The 25901-nt window shown below is 45.6% G+C and overlaps 3 protein-coding genes across 5 annotated transcripts; 1 reads left to right on the top strand and 2 right to left on the bottom strand.

The window, feature by feature from the left end:
• Positions 1–1412: 1412 nt before the first annotated feature.
• Positions 1413–6150, bottom strand: LOC140562609 (stress-associated endoplasmic reticulum protein 1-like). The gene is made up of 3 exons (XM_072688384.1): positions 5937–6150; positions 5440–5515; positions 1413–2202 (listed from the first exon to the last, which is right to left on the bottom strand). Exons 1-3 carry the CDS (start codon positions 6015–6017, stop codon positions 2162–2164), a joined length of 198 nt encoding a protein of 65 aa, XP_072544485.1. The 5' UTR covers positions 6018–6150; the 3' UTR covers positions 1413–2161.
• Positions 6151–7543: 1393 nt separating this feature from the next.
• Positions 7544–13373, top strand: selenot1a (selenoprotein T, 1a). The gene is made up of 6 exons (XM_072688383.1): positions 7544–7718; positions 9702–9812; positions 10238–10364; positions 11302–11389; positions 12513–12679; positions 12821–13373. Exons 1-5 carry the CDS (start codon positions 7558–7560, stop codon positions 12635–12637), a joined length of 612 nt encoding a protein of 203 aa, XP_072544484.1. The 5' UTR covers positions 7544–7557; the 3' UTR covers positions 12638–12679; positions 12821–13373.
• Positions 9993–24674, bottom strand: LOC140562606 (glutamate-rich protein 6). 3 transcript variants are annotated; one of them, XM_072688378.1, is made up of 11 exons: positions 24405–24674; positions 23303–23361; positions 22708–22821; positions 22530–22622; positions 20811–20986; positions 20648–20712; positions 17931–18106; positions 17751–17833; positions 16235–16387; positions 15606–15828; positions 9993–14790 (listed from the first exon to the last, which is right to left on the bottom strand). In XM_072688378.1, exons 1-11 carry the CDS (start codon positions 24526–24528, stop codon positions 14527–14529), a joined length of 1530 nt encoding a protein of 509 aa, XP_072544479.1. In that variant the 5' UTR covers positions 24529–24674; the 3' UTR covers positions 9993–14526. The 3 variants fall into 3 exon arrangements, with proteins under 3 accessions (XP_072544479.1, XP_072544480.1, XP_072544481.1); XM_072688379.1 differs by having other exon boundaries at positions 22708–22818; XM_072688380.1 differs by lacking the exon at positions 24405–24674 and having other exon boundaries at positions 23303–23371.
• Positions 24675–25901: the final 1227 nt, after the last annotated feature.

The following is a 25901-nucleotide window of genomic DNA, read 5'->3' as shown; positions in this document are numbered from 1 at the left end:
CTGACCTCCAAATGCTCTGCTGTGGTTGCTGATGCTGTGGTCAGAAAGTTGCGTCTCACGGCAACTCCGTACCGCAGGCTCGTTCAGGTTGATGGCCAGCGGGGGCGTTTTCTTTGCAGTGATCTTCCTTTGCTCCTTCGTGGGCTGCGTTTCTGGTAACTTGGAGCTCAAACTCAAACAAGAAAACCCAAGCAAGCCTAGTCATGCCAGACCGCCACTGGCTGCACCGACTCGTCAACGGCATCTCAACAGTGGAGGGTTTGGGCCCAAAATATCTGCTCTGTATTGTGGAAAAGATTCTGTGGTATAAAATGACCTCCTGTAGCATTTCCTGTGACCCTGCCTGGTAAAGAACTCAAGCCATGGCCTCGGAGCCTTAAGACCCCATATTTCTTAGTGTTTAGGTGTGAAGGGCCCAGGACCTCATGACCATGGCTTGTGACTAGCGGCGTGGTACCGAAGCTAGGCGAGGCCGGCAGCTGGTGCATTAGCGGTGCTAATGTCATGATAGCAATGATGCTAATGCTGTGACAAAAACACTGTAGTAACAGTGCTAGGTAAGGTAGCCATGCTAACGGCACGGCACGACTGCAGAGATATGGATGCTAACGCTGCAATAGCAATGCTAGGGCCATGATAGCGATACTAACGCTGTGGATAAGGTCACCTATAACCGTTCACCCATTTACTTCCCAATTTGGGGAGACAGTAGTGAGGGTGAAGACCAACACCCGACCCTCCGACACGTGTGCAGCCAATGCATCGGCCAGCAGACGCTAGTGGCGGCTAGTACCGCACTTGAGTGGCACCCTGGACAGAGCCAGGCTAATTGTGCAGCTAATAACTAGCAGCATGACCTCTGGTCATAACGACAGCGCCATATTCCTCTGGACCATTCGGGCCCCCAAAATATATATATTTGACCGCTAAAGCAAAGGCATTCATAAACTAGCATCAGTTACATTAGCATAGGCTTTATTTACGCTAGCTTGCAAAACGAGCGTTTCAGATATAGCCAAAATTGTAAAAACCTGGGTTATCTAGCCAACATGAACTGATGAAGGAAATATTTCATGAGTGTGTGACAGCAATATTACTAATATAACAATAATAATAATAATAATAACTAGTAATAATATAAGGAAGGTAGTCGCCCCAGTACAACAAGTAGTCTAGAGATGCCCCTGTCTAGCATACCTGAAACTGCCACGAAGAGACAATAAAAAAAACAACACAACTACAAACCAGAAGGTTGTGGGTTCAAATCCCAGGACTGACTGGAGATTCCTGTTTGTGCCATTGGGCAAGGCACTGTTCTCCTGCCAAGCCTGGGCAGCAAAACAACCAATTTCCTTCGTAAGGTTCTGTATACAACCAAAAAAAAACCCCCAAAAACACAGACACACACTTACTCTCCGTGAAAAATTTATTTCGGTTTGAACATCTCCAAACTCCCATTAGTGGCATCGGCCCAAATCCGAGATTGCAGATTTTTTTAGCGCCCCTTAAAACACACATACAGCAAAGAGCAACATTATGTGCCTGAGAACCTTGAATGAGACAAAGGCCGAACGCAGCTTAGCAAAACACTGGTCAGAAATATGAGGAGGCAGCGATCAGGACTGCTGTTAGCATCAGAGAATCAGAGAGGAATTAAAGAATGGCAGCAAACCTTGCAGGACACCGTCAGAGGTGCTCTACCTTTCCTCTGACTGGCTTTCACTGGTTTTCTGAAAAAGCTCCAGCCTGTGCAAAGTCTCCACTATTTGGTCAGTTCAACCCCCCCCACACACACACACCCACTCCAATTATAAAAACATCACAAAACATTCATTCCAGCATAATAATTCAGAGGAACGTCAAAGAAGCCGAGAGAAATCACGGAGAACAACACAGCACAATACTCCTACACACTGGAATTGATCGCTGGCTGCGGTTTGTAGCTCGGAGGTTTCTCCTCATCGCAATAAGGCACAGGAGAGGGATGACGGGTTGGTCCACCTCTGACAGAAGGAGCAGGATTACAGTAATTTACACCAAAATGGACCGAAGGGTTCTGAAGACTGCTGTAGACGGAAAGCCCACCGTAGCGAAACCAGGAACAGTAAGCGGAGGCCGGAATGCTGAGTTGTGGTTGGACGGTGGAATCGCACACGCCCGGTTACATTCCCATTCGGATGCTCTGGATGATCTGGAATATGGCTGAGGGCAGAAGAGCAGAACAACAGAACCCAGTTAACACCACAACTCTGGAAAACCTGAGGAGACGGCTGTGGGAGACTGGAACACCGCGGTTTTGGACTCGCAATAAAAATAGACGCCACGTCTTTCTGTCTTTGACCCGTAACATCAGAGGAACCACTTCTAAAGCAGTCTGGAGAAGAGGACCAGAGCCACTGGAGTTTCTCTCTACACTCTACGCACTAAGGGTTCTATATAGTAGTGGAAAGGAGTTCTTTGACCCGTAATGGTACATTTCCACTTGCACAGCACTCTGGAGAGGAGGAGTGAAGGTTGTCTTATTGGACCATGGTGCTGCCTTCTACACTCTAAGCCATAAGGGCTCTATACAGTACTGAAGGGGTTCTATGACCCATAACGATAGTGGAACCACATCTGAGATACTCTGGTGATTGGGGGTGGAACTTGTCCCATTGGACCACAGTGTTGCCTTCTACACTCTACGCAATAAGGGTTCTATACAGTACTAAAAAGGGGTTCCTTGACCCATAATGACAATGCAATCACTTCTAAGGTACTTTATAGAGGAGGATTGGAACTTGTCCCATTGGACCACAGTGTTGCCTTCTATACTCTAAGCAATAAGGGTTCTATAAAATAGTGAAAAGAGGTTCTTTGACCCGTAACGAGAGTGGAACCACTTCTAAAGTACTCTGGAGATGGGGGATGGAACATGTCCCATTGGACCACAGTGTTGCCTTCTACACTCTAAGCCATAAGGGTTCTATACAGTACTGAAAAGGGGTTCTATGACCCATAACGATAGTGGAACCACTTCTGAGATACTCTGGAGATTGGGGGTGGAGCTTGTCTTATTGGACCATGGTGCTGCCTTCTACACTCTACGCAATAAGGGTTCTATACAGTACTAAAAAGGGGTTCTTTGACCCATAATGACAATGCAAACACTTCTAAGGTACTTTATACAGGGGGATGGAACATGTCCCATTGGACCACAGTGTTGCCTTCTACACTCTAAGCCATAAGGGTTCTATACAGTACTGAAAAGGGGTTCTATGACCCATAACGATAGTGGAACCACTTCTGAGATACTCTGGAGATTGGGGGTGGAACTTGTCCCATTGGACCATGGTGTTGCCTTCTATACTCTAAGCCATAAGGGTTCTATATAATAGTGGAAAGAGGTTCTTTGACCCATAACGATAGCAGAACCATTTCTAAAGCAGTCTGGAGATTGTTTTAGAGCTTATTACTTTATACACTCAAAAAAACACTTTGTACACTCTAACACTTTGTGGTGTTACATGAAACCATTTGTTGTTCTCCATCATACCATCACTCCAGCATCCCAATGGTTCTTTGGTGGCCATGGTCATTCTATACAGAAACACTGACCCACTGCCTTTACTGAAGCACCCTTGAAGAGGTTTTGCACTTCTAAGGGTGCACCCTTCCTTCTCCTCCAGCCACACCAAACCCAGCGATCTCCTTTTCTAAGGCAAGCTGAGAGACAGTGTGTGTGTGTTTTTCCTCCTTGTGCTCGTTTCACCCCTCCGCTACCATCAGATAAACGTCTGCCAAACCGCCGGGGCAACAAATGTCAGGGCAAACAAACAGAACAGAAACAGAGAGGGAAAAAAAGCACGAGCCAAAATGTCAAACATCCAGTGCAAATGTTGCTTGTAACGCTGAGCGGACAGAAAAAGGGGCTGTGTTCCCAACGAATTCTGTGAGCGAGAAGTTACTAAACGATGAAGAACACTGTAATTACCATGTAATTCAGTCTTCTGCTTGGAGACCTGAGCCGGACTCTGGCCTTCTGGATGTTCTACGCCACTCTCAGTCATCTCAGAACCCTCTAACCCCTCTAACAGCTGTACATTATTAAGTACAGCTCCTCCACGTTATCTGCACAAGACTTTCATATGTTTATCTGCAGCCAACGTCTGTTTCATATTACGGCTCAGATGGCGAATCCAAAAAAAACAAAGAACCCTGCCGTGTTCCCACATCAGGCACAAGAATGAAAAAGTGATTGAAGCTGAAGCTTTTCTGAAAGCTGGAAGCAGGGTTGCAACAGCTATCCCAGCCTGTCTGCTGCCCGAGTGAATCAAAACAGTGGTGGGAGCTGCTGCACCTGCAGCCTTGTGGTGTTTACCGTCCAAAAAGGCTATCAGGCCAACCTTGCGCAGAGAACCTCCTTATCTCCTAATGCAAGGTTTCGCTAAAGGGCAAAAAAACAACAAAAAAAGAAAAAAGGACGAGGTATGTTCCCAAATCAAGGCTTGACAAAAATAAACAGACACCTATAGACACAGATACCATCACCAACCCGACTGGCTTCTCATTTCTACTTGCTGGTAGGTAGAGTACAGTCTTTAGCCAAGCTTGAGCACCTTGGGTCAAATTTCACATTTTGGTGATTTCCTAACTGAAACTAAGGGAATAAATTCTCTACATTTTTAGACATAATTTCAAATAGTTTCCTGTAAAAAAAAAAAAAAAACTTAAAATAAATAAGTAAAACACTTTGAGACATTACAACATTAAATGTGACATTAATGTGCAATATGTTAAATTAAGTAAAAAAAATAATAATAATAATGATAATAATAATTAATAAACCAGTAATGGTGCTGTCTCTGTAGAGGGATGTGACATTTACACTCTAACAACACATGGAATTGATGTCCAAACTTTTGCATTTTGCAAACTTTTCCACCACCATGCATCTACTGGTTTTCACCATACACCCCCAGACGTATCCCTCCACTTTTCCAAAAATAATGGTCAATCGGCGTCTCAGTCCAGTCCCAGCCGTTTTCCACTATGTGACCATCATCAATATTCCACATGATGATGAAACCCAGTAGACACATGGTGGTGGTAGTTCCACTGATGGCTTTGGATTAGGGATGCATCGATCCAGCTTTGTAGTTCCGATAGCGATACATAAGCTTTGCATATCGGCCAATCCTCGATACCAGTCTGATACCATTGCTGAATTAATAAACCATGCATCTCACCATGTGGGAGAGACTTAAGGCATCAGGACTGCCTTAAACATTACTTTATATAATATAACAAATGAACACAGATATGAATGTACTACATTAAAGTGGAAGGATCGGTTCCACGGATCGGCCTAATTATCCGATACCCGATCCAGCTAATTTCGTTAATATCGGATCGGTGCAGCTCTAGTTGGGATAATCTGGATATTGATCTTCTACCCACCTGATCCACACACGACAAAGATGAAGAGAGCCAGGAGCCATGGTCCCACTGAGACTTTCTCATCAACGTTGGTTTTCTATGGAAGGGGTTTAAATAGTGGAAATATGATATTAAATATATGATATTATGTGAGAAGATGTTGGTTGAAGGAGATTAGAGTGGAGCTGGAGGATTTTTGTTATGTTTAAGACCTTAAATATGAGGTTAAAGCTGAGTTTGGCTTCAGCTTAATTGGAATTTTTCCGTTCCACCTTAAATGGTGCAGTAGTTCCATTCTGGCGCCTGAGGCGCCAGAATGGAACTACTGCACCATTTAAGGTGGAACGGAAAAATTCCCAAAAGTGACAATTTCAACTTCGTATTAAAGATTAACGTTAAATTATCGATTAGTAGTAGCCCACAACCACCTTAAACGTCACTTAGCTCCTGAATATGTAAAGAAAAACACATAAATCCATCTCTTTTCCGTTATCCAGCGTTAATACTCCCATCCATACCGACGATTTGACGTTTCCTCTCTGCGTGATGTTCTTGCTGTGCTTCTCGTTGGCCATGCGGATCCTCTGTTTTGCCACCATCTTCACAGAATATTAGCTGGCGATAGGAGGCAAATATCTGTCGGTCAGCAGTTTAGGTGGCCGTGCTGAAAGAAACGGGGGAAAGTTATCTCGGCTTATGTCTACGTGCCCAAAAACCCTGAACTCCGCCTTCACCGGAAAGCCGTCGCTCATTTAGCGAGCTAGAGTCTCTAGGTCCAACCCAACCCTCAACCCAACAAACTGCACGTAGCAGCTATTTTAATCCACGTATCCACAAAACAAACAACCGACGACGCAAATAATGACGATATACTTCATATAAGTGAAAAATATGCACGTACTTTCTCCTTAAATGAGCATATAAAGTTAAATCACTGCAATCCCGATGCGAGCGAGGTCCGATTGGACCTATTGGATCTAGCTAGCTAACGTTCATGGCGTTTTCCGCTGAAGGAAAACTCAGCTATCCAAGTTGTTTATCACAGGGATATGCATTTATGACTTCGATTATAGTGTAATATCGCTCTTTTGTACGTTTAACGTTTGGAAAAGGCAAAATAAACGTGTAAAAATGCACTATTTTAGTTGCGCAGCTACTTAAGCGAGCTGGGCCGCGTCTCAAATCGACACGGTGCCCTTAACGCGAGGACGAGCCTTTATTGAACACTTTAACACTTTGTTATTGTCAGCTTCCCACACATTTAAGTATCTAAAATTGATTTGAATGGCTTTAAAAGTGGCACGTTAGTATAACGTTTTGAGATTAAACCGGTACAAAACGTGTAATGTTAAAATCTGAAAATAGCATTAGGATTAGTATTTTTAAAACGCTTAAAATATCATTTATTATGTCGATTGCAGCATAATATCCTTTTTTAGTATCATAATCGTTTGTAAAATGTGCGACAAAATGTGCACACACAAACAAAAAAATGCACTGTTTTAGATGAGTAGTTACTTAAAGGAGCTGGGTCGCGTCTCAAACCGATACTACACACTCAACACTTGCTACACGACGAAAATCCTCCCTTATTAGTGTTACGCTATAAAGGGGGGATATGTCTAGTTTACTAAGTAGTAGGAAAAAATACTAAGACTGCATATGTGTCTAGTTTCATTAATCATTTTAATGAATTAATAATCAACAATGATTTGCTTAACAGAGCTATGATTAGCGTGTTTTTGTAACGTGCAGAGGATGTGGACCTTGACAGAAACAAACAAAAAACAAAAACCTGTAATATTAATGTTTTAAAATAATATTTATGTCAGTTTTAGTATTTATTTAGTTAGTTATTTATTGTACAAATAGCAAATTATCCTGTACATTTAGCTAGCTTGTTTGCTAGCAAGTTGACAGATATGACTTCCTACACTATTTTTTTCGCTGTTTTTTGCAATATGATAATATAGCTGCATATATTAAGTATTTAAAGCTAGTATTAATAATAATAATAATAATAATAATAATAATAATAATAGCTGGCTACGCGTTTAAGAACGTACGACGTCACTGAGTCGAAAACCAATCACGTTGCTTTTTGTGTCCAGCCTTTAAACCTCCCCAGCAGGTGCCCGGATGTCGTGCGCTCGGCGGACTGCGGTAAGGATGCGTTGGTTAGCGCTGTCGGTTCTCGCGGTTTGGCTTTGCGCGTTTTATGGCGCCGCTGGAGAAAACACTGGCGTTAAGAAGATGAAGATGCAGTTCGCGACGGGGCCGCTTCTCAAGTTCCAGATCTGGTAAGAAAACACGGCGCTGTTCGGTTTAGCTCAGGCTGGAGACCGGCGGGCTAGCTGAGGCTAAGGGCAGGCTGGTGTTGACGTTAGCTCAGAGGCTAGCTCAGAGGCTAGCTCAGAGGCTAGCTTAGAGGCTAGCTCAGAGGTTCAGGCTTTACCAGCCAAACTTAAATGAAACCAGACCCAGGCGGGTGAACTGTGCTAGCTGGCTGCTCGTTTTCCGTTCCACCTTAAAACGCTTAGCAGCTGCGCCGCTTCTCGCCCTGGCCGCTGCGCAGTGGCTGACCGCATCCGCTGCTCTGCTTAAGGTGGAACGGGGAATTAGAGGAGGAAGAGGAGGAGGAGGAGGAGGAGGAAGAGGAAGCCAGCTTTAGCTTCGTGCTTTTGCTTAGATGGCGCTGTCTCCAGCTCGCTGGCTAGTCTGGCTAGTTAGCAGCAGCGGCTTCCGCGCAGTAATCAGATTAGGAGGTTTTAGCTCTGAGCTCCAGCAGGTTGAGCTGCTCCCCAGCGGCGGCGCTGTTGGAGGTCAGTAAGGCCGGTAGCAGCAGCAGCAGCAGCGGTCTGCTCGATCACAGCTGATGTGTGTGAGCTCCTAATGTAGCAACGTGGAAAATAATAGTTAGGAAAAGTGTCTCGTTCCCTCGTTTTAATAGGTTCTGAGGGAACGACTTATTATACTGAGGGAACGACTTAGACTGAGGCAACCCTTTTTTAGGCTGAGGGAACAATTTGCTGAATTGGGGATACGACTTATTAGATTGAGGGAACGACTTAGACTGAGGGAACGACTTAGACTGAGGGAACGACTTAGACTGAGGGAACGACTTAGACTGAGGGAACGACTTAGACTGAGGCAACCCTTTTTTAGGCTGAGGGAACAATTTGCTGAATTGGGGATACGACTTATTAGATTGAGGGAACGACTTAGATTGAGGGAACGACTTAGACTGAGGGAACGACTTAGACTGAGGGAACGACTTAGACTGAGGGAACGATTTAGACTGAGGGAACGATTTAGACTGAGGGAACGACTTAGACTGAGGGAACGACTTAGACTGAGGGAACGACTTATTAGACTGAGGGAACGACTTATTAGACTGAGGGAACGACTTATTAGACTGAGGGAACGACTTATTAGACTGAGGGAACGACTTATTAGACTGAGGGAACGACTTATTAGACTGAGGGAACGACTTATTGGACTTATTAGATTGAGGGAACGACTTATTGGACTTATTAGACTGAGGGAACGACTTATTGGACTTATTAGACTGAGGGAACGATTTGCTGAATTGGGGATACGATTTATTAGACTGAGGGAACGATTTATTAGACTGAGGGAACGACTTATTAGACTGAGGGAACGACTTATTAGACTGAGGGAACGACTTAGACTGAGGGAACGACTTATTGGACTTATTAGATTGAGGGAACGACTTATTGGACTTATTAGACTGAGGGAACGACTTATTGGACTTATTAGACTGAGGGAACGATTTGCTGAATTGGGGATACGACTTATTAGACTGAGGGAACGACTTATTAGACTGAGGGAACGACTTATTAGACTGAGGGAACGACTTATTAGACTGAGGGAACGACTTATTAGACTGAGGGAACGATTTATTAGACTGAGGGAACGACTTATTAGACTGAGGGAACGATTTGCTGAATTGGGGATACGACTTATTAGACTGAGGGAAGGATTTATAAAATTTGTTAAACTAAATTTGTTGCATTTAGTGAATGGATTTGAAAACTGATGGTATGATTTATTAGACTGAGGGAAGGATTGACGCTGCTGTCGGTTCCTATGCTGTTTTTGTAATTCCTGAATCTCTTGTTTCTCCAGTCTTGTTTTTCTTCATTTCCCCAAAGTCGGTAGTCACATGATTGTGTGTTTGTGTGTGTGTGTGTGTGTGTGTGTGTGTGTGTGTGTGTGTGTGTGTGTGTGATGTGCTAAATATCCTCTCTGTCCTCCTCTAGTATCTCCTGAGGGTACAAGCGGGTGTTTGAGGAGTACACGCAGGCCCTGTACCAGCGGTACCCAGACATCCGCATTGAGGGGGAGAACTATCTTCCTCTGCCTGTTTACAGGTGAGTAGGGTCGCGCAGTCATAGAGCCACCCACAGATAACAGATCCTGCAGGTTTTCGGTGCAGAGTGTTCAGGTGATGCTGGTCTGTTGCACTGAAATATCATTTTGCTCCATTTTTGTAGAACCACGATTCAATTATATCCTGATGATCACAGACAAAATGTATCGATAGCAACAAATTCTTATAAAAAATATTATTAAAATTCATTCTCTTCAAAATCTGCTGCGCCTCATTCAATGAAGCCAGGCTAATTACACTGTTTTAGTACATGCAGTCATGACAAATTGATCATAACAATAAAATATCGCCATATCGCCCACCCTTATATCAACGAGTGGATAAAAGTCAAGTTGAGGGGAAACGTTTAACGTAGATGCGTTTAACGGCTCGTCTGTAACATCTCCCTCCTTTTCCTCCCTCCAGGTATGTCGCTTCCTTTCTGTCTGTTTTCAAACTGCTGCTGATCGGAGTGATCGTCGTGGGGAAGGACCCGTTCGCCCTGTTTGGTATGCAGCCGCCAGGAATTTGGGTTTGGAGTCAAGAGAACAAGGTGAGATGCCGAAACACTCGTCCACACTTCAGGACCCAGGACACCCAGAGGAAGGTGGTTCCATCATTTCGTGTAGCCTCCAGCTAAATCACCGCTGGTACATTTCTGCTGCTGTTTGAGGGGTGGACCTTTCTCGGCACGGCCGAATGAGTCGATCAGGGTTTTGCGCACGTCCAACAAGCCAAATCTCTGCAGCTAGAAACTGACCGTTGATGAAGTTCAGGCTAGAGGATGGCTTAGATGACTTTGTGCTGTGTGTCCAAAAAAACGGTACGAGTCATTTTAACACATGTCATCATCAGTACAGCAGTTGATCAAATCAAACCTTGGGCGTGTCCCAATTCCGTATTAATTACTAATACTAGTTCACTAATATTAGTCCAGGCATCAAAATGATGGAACGAGGTTCCCCTGGGTGTCAGTGGATGGTTAATGTTCATGGTCCTCATGTTTTTGACTGGTTTAACCATGGCTTTCCTCACATGTATGCCGGTCAATGGCTACTGAATGTACAGGATTGGGAAGTGCTTGTTTATGGTGGGCTTTGAGGAAAATAAGCACTGTAAGACATTAGTAAAGGAGAGTTGTGGAGTTAATTGTGATGACTCCCCTGTCCAAAATCCTTTTAGTCTTGTATTAGGCTTAGTCTGTAACAGTAACATCAGTGCAATTACGCTGTTCCTGGATTCTCTAGAAGAAAATCCGTGTTTGTGTCTCTGTCCTCTCATGGTGTTTGTGTTTGTCTTGGACACTTCGGGGACTAAAGAGCCTCCAGCCACAGCTCCCCAGTGAATGTGGTTTAATGCTCTTTGGTCACGCTCCTGTTTTTCCTGGCGTCCTCCGGGTCTCACTTGTTGTAATCGCTGTTTGTGCTGTAACGTCGGAGTGAACCTGTGCCCGTCCTGTCTTATTTAACCAGACATGTTCTTCTCTTCAGATCTATGCCTGTATGATGGTGTTCTTCTTCAGCAATATGATTGAAAACCAGTGTATGTCTACGGGTGCTTTTGAAATCACACTCAATGGTAAGTCTCATTTTCTATTTTTTGTTTATATTTTACGTTTGTTATCCAGTTGTTGTTGTTTATGCAGAAAACACCTGTAGCTAGTTTGTATCAGCTAGGGTCCAAAAGATCCCTCTGAGCTTGGATTCTACTAAATCCTGAAGTCAGGATGGCGACCCCTCAATAGTCGACATAAACTACACTCTTGAATAAGTACTCCTAGAAGAGGTGGGTCTTCAGTCTGCGTTTGAAGACGGCGAGCAACTCTGTCCTTTTTCTGTTTGGGTTCTGTATATCCCTTCTCTGAAAGCCCGGCCCAGCGACGGTTACCAGTTAAGGTGTTAGCAAGGGCTCTGAGTGGCCCAGCAGACGTAAGGTGCTGCCACTATGATCTGAAGATCCTTGATTCCAATCCAGTGGCATGCTGCCTGCCATCAGCAGCCGGAGCCTGGGGGAGCGCAGTTGGCCATGCTAGATGGCTCTCTCTCTCGCTCTCTCTCTCGCTCTCTCTCTCGCTCTCTCTCTCGCTCTCTCTCTCGCTCTCTCTCTCGCTCTCTCTCTCGCTCTCTCTCTCGCTCTCTCTATCCAACAGGTTCAGGTTTATTAATGGTGCTCAATAAACCTGAGTTACGGTTGGATCCGGTTGGATAAGGAATATATACCACAGATAAGAGGCAAATACTCCACCAACGATTCCCTGCCCCCCTGATTTTCCACAAAGCATTGGTCTATCCAGCTAATCCGAAGTGCCCAGATGTTAACAACCCCTTGAATGAGGGACCACCCTGCCTTTGGGGCATGCTGTAAACCCTTTGAGTTGGGGGTTAGACAGAGCAGGAGGGCAGAATGCAAAGTTCATGAGTTCATACGTTTTATATTTCCCCCTACAACTCAATGAGGCACTTTTGTTATTGAGGGTTTTAATAATTCAAAGTAATAATAAATCCACCCACTGACCCACAAGAAGTCCATGGGATGCGTCCTTTTAGGGGACATGTCCTGGCCATGAATACAGTACTGTTTAGAAAGTCTAATCAGGCCTTAATTGAAGTGAATCAAGTGAGCTGCTGGTGGGACTGGACAAATCCATTAAGTACACTGCATCAGTAACCCATACGGTGTTCGTTGATGTCTCTTGCAATAGATGTTCCGGTGTGGTCCAAGCTGGAGTCGGGCCACCTGCCTTCCATGCAGCAGCTGGTGCAGATCCTGGAGAACGAGATGAAGATGAACGTGCACATGGACAGACTTCCCCACCATCACTCCTAACCCTGCCTCCACCCCACCTCCTGGCGTCAAGGACCCCTCCATGTACGTAGAGCTTGTACATACACGATAGTCGGTCCTCTGGATCTTTTCAGGGGGGTTTTGGTGGCTGAACAGAACCTGTAGAAACATGATGTACTGAATTTCTCTTCTCTTCGTGTCCTTTTCTCGTTTCTCGTTTTCCAGTTTGGAGGTGAGGCTCTCCTTCCACGGTCGCGAGGCGACGTTAATGAAGGTCTGTGCTGAAAGTAGCCAATCTACTAGTGCAGACTGGATGTCCCGCTCGCTCCACGCTACCCCCGGAGATGCCCTGCCCACAGATACCGGCTTGGGGTCCATGGCAATAGTGGTGGCCGTTCATTACTACTGAAGCCCATATGCTGTGCAATAACCGTTCAGTTCAGGATTAACATACGGACAGGTCTGGTAAGAGAGTCTGCACTGTTGAGCGTTTAGGTGGAGGCGAGCCGCTTCCAGCAGGCCAGCTGCCACTGAGGGAATCCAGCAGAGTCTCTCTTCCTTTCCTTACTACCTTTTAATTCCCATTGAGTGTCTAAAACATGGTCTTTACATTGTTTAACAGTAGATTCCCTAAGCCCTAACTTATCGAACTGACCCCAATCATGGCTGTTTAACGTGAGACGGAGTGCTGGTTATTTTCCTGAACCTCCTGTACTTTTTGTATTTGTTTCTATAGCCAACCATGTTAACAGAAAGGGTAATAAAATCAATTCTAACACGGGTGTGTCCTAAGTCTTTGGTTTTCTACTCCTAGATTTGGGCTACAGCACTAACTTATAGGGAGTTTTATATACAGCTATAGCGGCTGATCTCTCTACTGCGTTATGCTCCGGTTGATTTTTTTTTTTTTTTTTGGATGGGTTCTGTTACTTTTGAGGCATTTTAACACTACTGAAGATTCGCTGCTTTTATCAGAGCATACATTTAAGCCATCCCTGTTTCCAGGGACCTCAAAGTTTGAATGGCGTGTCAGAAATGGGAGGGACCATTAGTCAGTATCACCATACCAATGCTGAGAAGTCTCATGGTGTATCTATTTTTATGCTTGCCGCCTGCATCTTTTAAATAACGCAACCCTGCTTGTGACTATATCTAAGCCGACGGACGTGGTGGTCTCGAAGGTGGGGTGTTTGTGTAAATTTCCAGCGTCTTGCCATCTCAGCAACGGAAATATTCCAGACAGACATCAAGAGCCTGTTCGTTGCTGTCTGGGCAATGACTTGTCAACACAGGTGCGTGCAGCTCGACTCGCGCAACTGACATAGCAATCGGCCAAAGTCAGACCACGCCTGATTCGTAAAGGGAGCGGCGAGCAACACACTGATTGGTTTATTGCGTGCTACGCCCGAAACACACTGATTACATTACACATTGACCCATGTGAAGACACCCCCACATGTCCTAAATCAAGCTGCACGGTTGATGGCTTGCCAAAAGATCTCTAAAATTGGGCCTGAATTCGCTAATAATAGTAATGTAGCATCTCATAATTATGCCCTGCTGTCTCGTGCTAATAGCTTATCAATAGCCTCTCGTAATTATTAGACTTGGCGTATAAAAATAGTTTAACATCTTAATTATGTGCACTGTTAAAAGTACAAGGCTGTGGAGGAACCTTCTAGGAACCTTTTCTTAAAGGTTACTCCACAGTTTCCTCAAGGATTTTAATTGTAACGATGTATTAGTGCTGGTCGACACGACCTCGATTATGATTGATGGCCGATTATATAAGCTGCTGGAGTTGCTCAGTTGGCTCGGTGTTTGAGTTCTCCTCCATGTTGCTTCCATCGCACATCAGTTCATTGCCCAGTTCTTATGATGTAAGGCTTCATAATTACGAACTCTGCAGAACTCCTGCATGCTTTAAGAGGTCACTGGCAGTCCTGCAGGCAGTGCTGGATGAAGGTCCTGTCCGTGTCCTTCATGGGCACACTGTGGCTCAAGCTCAGTAGTCTCCGGGCCAGAGAGAGGAGGACGGGAGGTGGTTTGACGTTGCGGTGCCTGGGGCTGGAGGGGAAACGGTGGCACCACCGCAGACGAGTGAGCGTCAGCCGAAGGTGCAGCCGACATGCTAGCAGGATGAGCTCTTCCTTGCACAGGGACGGACCTCGAGGAGGGGAGGCGTAGGCCTTTGGCTGTGTGGATTCAGAGGTAGATAAGTATATGTCTTAGCTGCAACACAGGGTGAAACTACCTCCACCATGTTTGGAAGCTGTACTTTAGCCTGGCTAGCTCTCACTTTGAGCTGTTGATGAAACTACCTCCACCATGTTTGGCGGCTGGACTCTCACTGTGAGTCATTGATAAAACTACCTCCACCATGTTTGGAAGCTGTACTTTAGCCTGGCTAGCTCTCACTGTGAGTCATTGATGAAACTACCTCCACCATGTTTGGAGGCTGTACTTTAGCCTGGCTAGCTCTCACTGTAAGTTGTTGATGAAACTACCTCCACCATGTTTGGAGACTGCACTCTCACTGTGAGTCATTGATGAAACTACCTCCACCATGTTTGGAGGCTGTACTTTAGCCTGGCTAACTCTCACTGTAAGTTGTTGATGAAACCACCTCCACCATGTTTTGCGGCTGCACTCTCACTGTGAGCTGTTGATGAAACCACCTCCACCATGTTTGGAAGCTGTACTTTAGCCTGGCTAGCTCTCACTCTGAGCTGTGGATGAAACTACCTCCACCATGTTTGGCGGCTGCACTCTCACTGTGAGTCATTGATGAAGCCACCTCCACCATGTTTGGCATCTGTACTTTAGCCTGGCTAGCTCTCACTGTGTGCAGTTTACCTGCTTTAAGGTGGTACTTTTACTTTTATGCTACTAAAACCTTCATGGTTAATCTGCAGAAACGTCTGTACAGTTGCTGTCAGAATACGCAAGATATGGAGAAAACTAGAAGCTGAGGACAGCAGAACCATGAAGGCTTGAAGATTTACAGTACCTTCACGCAGCTGCCAACGCTGAACTTGGCCTGCTGTCCCAAGGCCAGGAAGGACACGAAGACGCACTGTCGTCCCAGAACCCTGACCCCTACGCTTTTATTAAGCGACAAGAAGATGGGTCTGAAAGGAGTGGGGGTTTGGGCTTGGTCACTCCAGCTCCACCTTCTGGTCCTGGCTCCTGCTTCATCGAGACTCTGGCCTCCCCACATGTCCATGTTCAGCCTGGAGGAGGTAGTACGCAGTACACTTCAATCAGTACAGTACTTTATTAGACAGTCCCTTTATGTGCGTCCACTCGTGGTCCTCAAAAAGTGGACAGTCTAGCTTACGGGTTCACTGTATAGCCCTCTGGTCAGGGCCAGAGATATTGAGCAGATATTAGTTGGGTGGTGTCAGCAGGTTGCAGTGACAGATGGTGTTGGATGGCTGCCATCCAAGATTTTGGTCAGTCCAGTGGTCAGATTCAGGAGGGCTGTAGAACGGTCTCTAGGCCTGTAACCCCAGGCCATTCTGCTCTGCTAACAACCCTGGGTTTTCTTGAGGGAGCTTCTCGCTCTCCTGTTTTACCACGTCGATCGATAACCGGTCCACAAAGAGAGCACAGACACGGACAACACCCTGACCTTACCAGACCCTGCCGTTGCCATGGTAACAGGTGGCCCTGCCGCTGGACTGGAACACGGCTCTGAGTGGACAGTGGGAAGCGATGTCTTCACGGACGATGCACACCCGCTCCTTCTCGGTTGTGAGGAGGACGACGGCCAGATTTCCTGAGGGGTAGCTGCGTTACTGAGGTTAAAGAAATAAACAATGGTAACTAGCCACAAGCTAACACGCCACAGCCGCTTGTTACACACTAGCCACAAGCTAACACACTAGCTACAAGGTACCATGCTATAGCCATAAGCTTATGCACTAGCCACAAGCTAACACAATATGTACATAAACTTGCACACTAGCCAGAAGCTTACACCCTAGCCTCAAGCTAACACGCCAAAGCCACACGATTACACAATATGCCCGTAAGCTTACCCACTAGCCACAAGCTAACACGCTGGTCACAAGCTAACAAGCTATAGCTGCAAGCTTACACACTAGCTACAAGGTATCACACTATAGCCATAATCTTACGCACTAGCCACGAGCTAATATAATATGTCCATAAACTTACACACTAGCCACAAGCGAACATGCTCTTGGCACAAGCTAACACACTAGCTACAAGCTAACACACGATAGCCACAAGATGACACACTAGCCACAAGCTAACACACTAGCTACAAGCTAACACACCACAGCCACAAGCTAACACACTAGCTACAAGCTAACACACGATAGCCACAAGATGACACACTAGCCACAAGCTAACACACTGGTCACAAGCTAACACACCACAGCCACAAGATTACACACTGGTTACAAGCTAACACACTAGCTACAAGCTAACACACCACAGCCACAAGCTAACACACTAGCTACAAGCTAACACACTGGTCACAAGCTAACACACTAGCTACAAGCTAACACGCTGGTCACAAGCTAACACACTAGCTACAAGCTAACACGCTGGTCACAAGCTAACACACTAGCTACAAGCTAACACACCACAGTCTCAAGCTAACACGCTGGTCACAAGCTAACACACTAGCTACAAGCTAACACGCTGGTCACAAGCTAACACACTAGCTACAAGCTAACACACCACAGTCTCAAGCTAACACGCTGGTCACAAGCTAACACACTAGCTACAAGCTAACACGCTGGTCACAAGCTAACACACTAGCTACAAGCTAACACACCACAGTCTCAAGCTAACACGCTGGTCACAAGCTAACACACTAGCTACAAGCTAACACGCTGGTCACAAGCTAACACACTAGCTACAAGCTAACACACTAGCTACAAGCTAACACACTATAGCCACTTGACTACACACAAGTGTGTACACACCAGGCCGAGTCCAGCACAGTGGCCACACACTAACCGCTGGCTAAAACATTAGCAGCATGCTAACATGCTAATACTTCTACAACAGACCCCGTTTGACTGCTAACGGTGTGAGTAAACAGGGTGTTAGCCTGGGCGTTAGCCTGGGCGTTAGCGCCGGCGTTTGCCACCCTGTGCTGGCAGGTTTTGGAAGATACAGGACTTGTGCGGATCCGTCGGGAAACCCGGTGAGGAACGTTCTCCCGTCCGAGTAGAACCTCTGGACGAGGCGAGCAGCGTCCTGAAAGAGAGCCGGCCGTCAGTCGCCACGTCCCTGCTGCACGTTCAGACATTTCACCCTCAGCGCTCCCAGTCCTCCCACCCACTCAGACCGGCACCTGCTGCTGGGTCAGACCGAACCCGGCCGCTCCAGAACCAGAAGGCTCGCTCCACTCCCCCAGTTCAGGCTTCTCCTCCTCAGCGGAGTCTCTGGACTCTCTGCGAGCAGCAGGTCTTTCCTCCACAGGGTCAGAGCCGGAGAGCTGGAAGCTGATGGTCCTGGTGTGGAACACGCCTGCAGAGGAACAGGGCCGAGGGAGCTAATGTGTTAGCTTGTGGCTAATGTGTTAGCTTGTGGCTAATGTGTTAGCTTGTGGCTAATGTGTTAGCTTGTTACCTGAGTTTTAGCTTGTGGCTAGTGTTTTAATTTGAGACTTGTGTGATATTTCAAGTGTAGTAGTGTGGCTATAGTGTTAGCTTGTGACTAGTGTGTCAACTTGCAGCTAGTGTAGCGTGTGGCTAGTGTTTCAGCTTGTGGCTAGTGTAGCGTGTGGCTAGTGTTTCAGCTTGTGGCTAGTGTTATAGCTTGTGGCTAGTGTTTAGCTTGTGGCTAGTGTTTAGCTTGTGGCTAGTGTTTCAGCTTGTGGCTAGTGTAGCTTGTGGCTAGTGTTTAGCTTGTGGCTAGTGTTATAGCGTGTGGCTAGTGTTTCAGCTTGTGGCTAGTGTTTCAGCTTGTGGCTAGTGTTATAGCTTGTGGCTAGTGTTATAGCTTGTGGCTAGTGTTATAGCTTGTGGCTAGTGTTTCAGCTTGTGGCTAGTGTTTAGCTTGTGGCTAGTGTTATAGCGTGTGGCTAGTGTTTCAGCTTGTGGCTAGTGTTTCAGCTTGTGGCTAGTGTTATAGCTTGTGGCTAGTGTTATAGCTTGTGGCTAGTGTTTCAGCTTGTGGCTAGTGTTTAGCTTGTGGCTAGTGTTTCAGCTTGTGGCTAGTGTAGCTTGTGGCTAGTGTTTCAGCTTGTGGCTAGTGTAGCGTGTGGGTAGTGTTTAGCGTGTGGCTAGTGTTTAGCTTGTGGCTAGTGTAGCTTGTGGCTAGTGTTTCAGCTTGTGGCTAGTGTTTCAGCTTGTGGCTAGTGTTATAGCTTGTGGCTAGTGTTATAGCTTGTGGCTAGTGTTATAGCTTGTGGCTAGTGTTTCAGCTTGTGGCTAGTGTTTAGCTTGTGGCTAGTGTTATAGCGTGTGGCTAGTGTTTCAGCTTGTGGCTAGTGTTTCAGCTTGTGGCTAGTGTTATAGCTTGTGGCTAGTGTTATAGCTTGTGGCTAGTGTTTCAGCTTGTGGCTAGTGTTTAGCTTGTGGCTAGTGTTTCAGCTTGTGGCTAGTGTAGCTTGTGGCTAGTGTTTCAGCTTGTGGCTAGTGTAGCGTGTGGGTAGTGTTTAGCGTGTGGCTAGTGTTTAGCTTGTGGCTAGTGTAGCTTGTGGCTAGTGTTTCAGCTTGTGGCTAGTGTTTCAGCTTGTGGCTAGTGTTATAGCTTGTGGCTAGTGTTATAGCTTGTGGCTAGTGTTTCAGCTTGTGGCTAGTGTTATAGCTTGTGGCTAGTGTTTCAGCTTGTGGCTAGTGTTATAGCTTGTGGCTAGTGTTTCAGCTTGTGGCTAGTGTTATAGCTTGTGGCTAGTGTTTCAGCTTGTGGCTAGTGTAGCGTGTGGCTAGTGTTTAGCTTGTGGCTAGTGTTTCTGCTTGTGGCTAGTGTTTCTGCTTGTGGCTAGTGTTTCAGCTTGTGGCTAGTGTTTAGCTTGTGGCTAGTGTAGCTTGTGGCTAGTGTTTCAGCTTGTGGCTAGTGTTTCTGCTTGTGGCTAGTGTGTAGCTTGTGGCTAGTGTAGCTTGTGGCTAGTGTTTCAGCTTGTGGCTAGTGTAGCTTGTGGCTAGTGTTTCAGCTTGTGGCTAGTGTTTAGCTTGTGGCTAGTGTTATAGCGTGTGGCTAGTGTTTAGCTTGTGGCTAGTGTAGCTTGTGGCTAGTGTTTCAGCTTGTGGCTAGTGTTTAGCTTGTGGCTAGTGTAGCTTGTGGCTAGTGTTTCAGCTTGTGGCTAGTGTTTCAGCTTGTGGCTAGTGTTTAGCTTGTGGCTAGTGTTATAGCTTGTGGCTAGTGTTATAGCTTGTGGCTAGTGTTTAGCTTGTGGCTAGTGTTATAGCTTGTGGCTAGTGTTATAGCTTGTGGCTAGTGTAGCGTGTGGCTAGTGTTTAGCTTGTGGCTAGTGTTTCAGCTTGTGGCTAGTGTAGCTTGTGGCTAGTGTTATAGCTTGTGGCTAGTGTAGCTTGTGGCTAGTGTGTTAGCTTGTGGCTAGTGTTATAGCTTGTGGCTAGTGTAGCGTGTGGCTAGTGTTTAGCTTGCGAGTTGTGTGTTGTTTTAGGTTAAGTATTTAACTTGCAGCTAGTGAGTTAGCTTGGGGCTTGTGTTTTAACTGTTAGCTGGAGGCTAGTTTATTTGTTCTACTAATATTTGTATACTTTGTATCTCTGCTGTTTTCAAACCTGTATTGAATTTTATATAATGTATAATGTAATGTAATGACTCCCAAAATTCAGATTTTAATTAGAAAATATTCATAAAAAATTCATAAAATATTTATATGAAATATATTTATATTATATTCTGATTAAAATCTGAATTTTGGGAGTTATTACCTTTTACTATTCCAAATTTAAACAGGAATATGCAAGCACTTGCGGATGTACAGCATGGTTTCTGCACTACGTCTTACTTTAGGACACCACAGTTCACTGGAGGAACCCACGAGCCTCTCTGGCCTTACATTCGAGGCAGGTCTGAATAGGACTGTGTACTCACTGTTCTCTGAAGACAGTCGGGCCTGAGCCTCTCTGTAGAACCTCTCCATCTCTCTCTGTTGCAGTCTTGCATTCAGCCAGAAGAGGGGAACCAAGAGCAAATGGGTCACCGTCAAACCCCCAGTCTGAAGCTGAACCATGGGATTTCTAAGCATTTCGCTAACCTGCTTTCCTCACTGTCCCGCTCTCCAGCTCCCAGCTGCAGCTGCTCCTCCACACCACTGCTGAAGTCTCCGGCTCTCGCGGTTCCTCCGGGCTTCTCCTCACACAGCTCCAGGGCGAACCTCCTCTCCTGGGCCACCTCCTCAAACATCTCCTTGTACTGCAGACAACAGAAGTCCTGGAGGACAGTTTAGGATGTTTTTGCTCTGGTTTAACACTGATGATGATACAGTCATTTGCAAAAGTTTAGGCACCCTTGGTCAAATGGCATGCATTGTAGAGAAAGGGCTTAACTAGCCTGATGGCATGATAACTAGCCTGAGAGCTACAGTGCTAATCTACAGACAAAAACGTCAGACAGTATACATGTCTTGGCTGATGATCTCAGAGCCTTAGCTGTAAAACTGTGCGAAACTACCTCCACCATGTTTGAAGCCTGTATTTTAGCCTGGCTAGCTTTCACTGTGAGCTGTTAATGAAACTACCTCCACCATGTTTGGAGGCTGTATTTTAGCATGGCTAGCTCTCACTGAGCTGTTAATGAAACTACCTCCACCATGTTTGAAGGCTGTATTTTAGCATGGCTAGCTCTCACTGTGAGCTGTTAATGAATCTACCTCCACCATGTTTGGAGGCTGTACTTTAGCCTGGCTAGCTTTCACTGTGAGTTGTTGATGAAACTACTTCCACCATGTTTGGAGGCTGTATTTTAGCCTGGCTAGCTCTCACTGTGAGCTGTTAATGAAACTACCTCCACCATGTTTGGAGGCTGTATTTTAGCCTGGCTAGCTCTCACTGTGAGCTGTTGATGAAACTACCTCCACCATGTTTGGTAGCTGTATTTTAGCCTGGCTAGCTCTCACTGTGAACTGTTGATGAAACTACCTCCACCATGTTTGGAGGCTGTATTTTAGCCTGGCTAGCTTTCACTGTGAGCTGTTGATGAAACTACCTCCACCATGTTTGGAGGCTGTATTTTAGCATGGCTAGCTCTCACTGAGCTGTTAATGAAACTACCTCCACCATGTTTGGAGGCTGTACTTTAGCCTGGCTAGCTTTCACTGTGAGTTGTTGATGAAACTACTTCCACCATGTTTGGAGGCTGTACTTTAGCCTGGCTAGCTTTCACTGTGAGTTGTTGATGAAACTACTTCCACCATGTTTGAAGGCTGTATTTTAGCATGGCTAGCTCTCACTGTGAGCTGTTAATGAATCTACCTCCACCATGTTTGGAGGCTGTACTTTAGCCTGGCTAGCTTTCACTGTGAGTTGTTGATGAAACTACTTCCACCATGTTTGGAGGCTGTACTTTATCCTAGCCAGCTCTCACTGTGAGCTGTTAATGAATCTACCTCCACCATGTTTGGAGGCTGTACTTTAGCCTGGCTAGCTTTCACTGTGAGTTGTTGATGAAACTACCTCCACCATGTTTGAAGGCTGTACTTTAGCCTGGCTAGCTCTCACTGTGAGCTGTTAATGAAACTACCTCCACCATGTTTGGAGGCTGTATTTTAGCATGGCTAGCTCTCACTGTGAGCTGTTAATGAAACTACCTCCACCATGTTTGAAGGCTGTATTTTAGCATGGCTAGCTCTCACTGTGAGCTGTTAATGAAACTACCTCCACCATGTTTGGAGGCTTTACTTTAACCTAGCCAGCTCTCACTGTGAGATGTTGATCTACTTGAAAAGTCGCAGATTTTAGCTTGTCCTTTAACCTACCTTGGGTTCCTCGCCATGATCTGGACCCAGGGGCGGTTTGGCTGCGGTACCACAAAATTCGCACCACACTGGCTGGTCACTGGGCGGCTGAGGCTGAGCCAGATGTAACCAGAAGATTTAACCATTATTCACAACAACAGAAACAGTAGAACAGTGCTAAATCTTTGAAATCACCTACCTGAAGACTGACTTTTCGCTCCTGTGATTCCCTCCTGTATCTCAGGACACCGTGGAGGCCATGGCTGGGGTCCAGCGGAGCTTCCAGAATCTGTATGTAGTCCTGCTCCATCTGCTGAACAACACCAGACATACCAGAAGGACAAAAGAAGAAAGGGCAACTGACCGAAGACCAAAGAATCCAAACCAGTAAAAACCTGACCAGTTAAAAATCCAAGCAGTAAAGGTTTTATCACTGTTAACTCTAAAGGCCAGTTTCCCAGACAGAGAATAAGCCCAGTCAAAATACTGTGTAGTCTAGGACTGGGCTTATTCCTGTCTAAGAAACCAGCCCTAAGGGTCTGTATGGTGGGCCCACACTACTGTTCCTCACTCTTATATCTACACAACCCACATCAGTGTCTATCAGCCCAGTCCTCCGGGCCCACTTTTTTTCTTAACTTAGTGCATTGGGATATGTGGCACTGCAAAAATGTGGAACCATCAGGAAGACCGGGTTAAGAAATAGTGACCTGGGCGACATTTGACTTTAAATATTTTAATAGTAGTTGCAGAATAATATGCTTTAATTAATAACTGTGTAATAAATGACTTACCAGCTCCACCAACGTAAAGTTCTGTTCAGACTCAAGGCCTCCGATCGCTGAAGAAACATCTAAAAACATTGTGAAGGAATCAAGTTTAATAATCATATGCACATCTCATCTGCCCGTGAGCACATGAACATGAGTTTGGTAAAGTAATCACTAGACAAGCTTTCCAAACACACAAAACATATTCCTAAATTAAAATAAATATGAGGAACATTAAACATACCAGTTTTGAATTTTTATGGGAAATGGCTATGGAGTTTTTTTTTTTTTTGAGTTTGTTTACTCTGGGAGCTAACACTGTGTGAAACTACCTCCACCATGTTTGGAGGCTGTACTTTAGCCTGGCTAGCTCTCACTGTCAGTTGTTGATAACTAACTCCACCATGTTTGGAGGCTGTACTTTAACCTGGCTAGCTCTCACTGTGAGTTGTTGATGAAACTACCTCCACCATGTTTGGCAGCTGTACTTTAGCCTGGCTAGCTCTCACTGTGAGTTGTTGATGAAACTACCTCCACCATGTTTGGCAGCTGTACTTTAGCCTGGCTAGCTCTCACTGTGAGTTGTTGATGAAACTACCTCCACCATGTTTGGCAGCTGTACTTTAACCTGGCTAGCTCTCACTGTCAGTTGTTGATAACTAACTCCACCATGTTTGGAGGCTGTGTTTGAACCTGGCTAGCTCTTACTGTGAGTTGTTGATGAAACTACCTCCACCATGTTTGGCAGCTGTACTTTAACCTGGCTAGCTCTCACTGTGAGTTGTTGATGAAACTACCTCCACCATGTTTGGCAGCTGTACTTTAACCTGGCTAGCTCTCACTGTCAGTTGTTGATAACTAACTCCACCATGTTTGGAGGCTGTGTTTGAACCTGGCTAGCTCTTACTGTGAGTTGTTGATGAAACTACCTCCACCATGTTTGGCAGCTGTACTTTAATCTGGCTAGCTCTCAGTGTGAGCTGCAGATCTTCTTCAAAACAGTCCTCAATTACAGCCACCAAGAGGAAGATTCGAACAATATAGACGTGACCTAAACTTAGGAAATTCGCTGAATTCACTTGGATCTGTAGTAAAGTCTAACACCCAGATTTATTCCAATGCTCACCTGACGGCAAACTGCTGTCCTGCTTCTTTACAGCTGCTTGGACCCCGTGGATTGCTGAGGGCATCCGACTATCCCATGTGCTGGAAGGGGGGTTTCTTTCACCCGAGGCTCCCCCACTCTCCATCTGCCCGGTCCAGAGAATGCCGAAAGAGAGGAAACCTGATCCACTTCACCTCAAGCTCCCCTCAACAGACTCTAAGAAGCTGTCAGGTACAGTACAGAAACGTCCGGACGTGGAAAGTGACCTTCACGACACTTTTTAAAGCAGCTCTGCCCTCTGCAGTGTTGATGGTATCCATGGATATTGGAGAGCAGAGCGCTGACAGGGCAGTCGTTTGGCCTGTAATATCAGTGCCTGGAGGGGGGTCCTGGCGGCCGGCCAGATCAAATGACCACAGTACAAAGGAAGATCCGGTGTGGCTCTGAGGACGTCCCCCAGAGCTCTGAGCCCTTCTGAAGTCCATGCACTTCTACTACTAATATTTGAATCACATTATGTCCAAAAGTTTGTGGACACCTTGCGTTTCTTCGGAAATCAAGAGTATCATTAGAGAGTTTCCAGTCATTTGCTGCAGTAAAGCTGGAAAGGCTTTACATTAGATGTTGGAACATTGCTGTGAGGAGGATTTGATTGCATTCAGAGAGCACAAGAGCATCAATTAGGTCAGCTACTAATGTTAGATGATCAGTTATGCCACTCCAACTCCAACGTGGCTGGAGTTTCATTAAATAAATGGGTATTTATTGTATTATTTCCCCCCCCAATATTATTATTGTTATTATTATTATTATTATTATTATTATCATTATATGGTGAGTTGTGCTAAACGAAGAGGACCGTACTGCTGGTTTACATGAATGGAAGTGTGTGTGTTACTCCTCCTTGTGGAGAAAGTGGAAATTACAGTCCAGTGCAGTGTGTAAGAAGGAGGCAGTGCTGACAGGTAATTCACACAACTTTAGAGAGATGAGACTGGTGACAGTCTAAAGCCAGTGTTTGGTAGCGATGTTAGCCTAGCATCTCTTGTTGATAACTAAAGAAGCACACGTCAGATACCAAACTGACCTTTTTTTTGACTAATAGACTGAATCTGGGGTCCATCATCAATTTCGTTATTTTGATTTTCATTAAATTCCACCGATTACATGTTAGCATACAGTATAAAGGCCTACAGAGATGTGAGTGGTGACAGTCTAAAGCCAGTGTTTGTTAGCGATGTTAGCCTAGCATCTGCCATTGATCTCTAAAGAACCACACATCAGATAGCAAACATGTCTTGGTTGATTGACTGCATCTGGGGTCAGCGATCAATCATGGTGGTTCGATGTTTTGCAGAACTGCTCCTTTAAGTATTCTGGCTCTTGATTGAGAACGTCTGGCATTGAGCTACATCGTGTTGGTCAAGCTACAAAGCTATTGGATAGTTCTCCCACTTTAGCAGATGGACACAACACCGTCTGACTGTCTGACCAGTCTGAATGTGGGACCCCCTCCCA

The sequence above is a fragment of the Salminus brasiliensis genome, chromosome 9 (assembly GCF_030463535.1).
Source record: "Salminus brasiliensis chromosome 9, fSalBra1.hap2, whole genome shotgun sequence".
NCBI lineage: Eukaryota > Metazoa > Chordata > Actinopteri > Characiformes > Bryconidae > Salminus > Salminus brasiliensis.
Note: the sequence above shows the minus strand (reverse complement) of the source record. Positions and strands in the feature narration are given on the sequence as shown.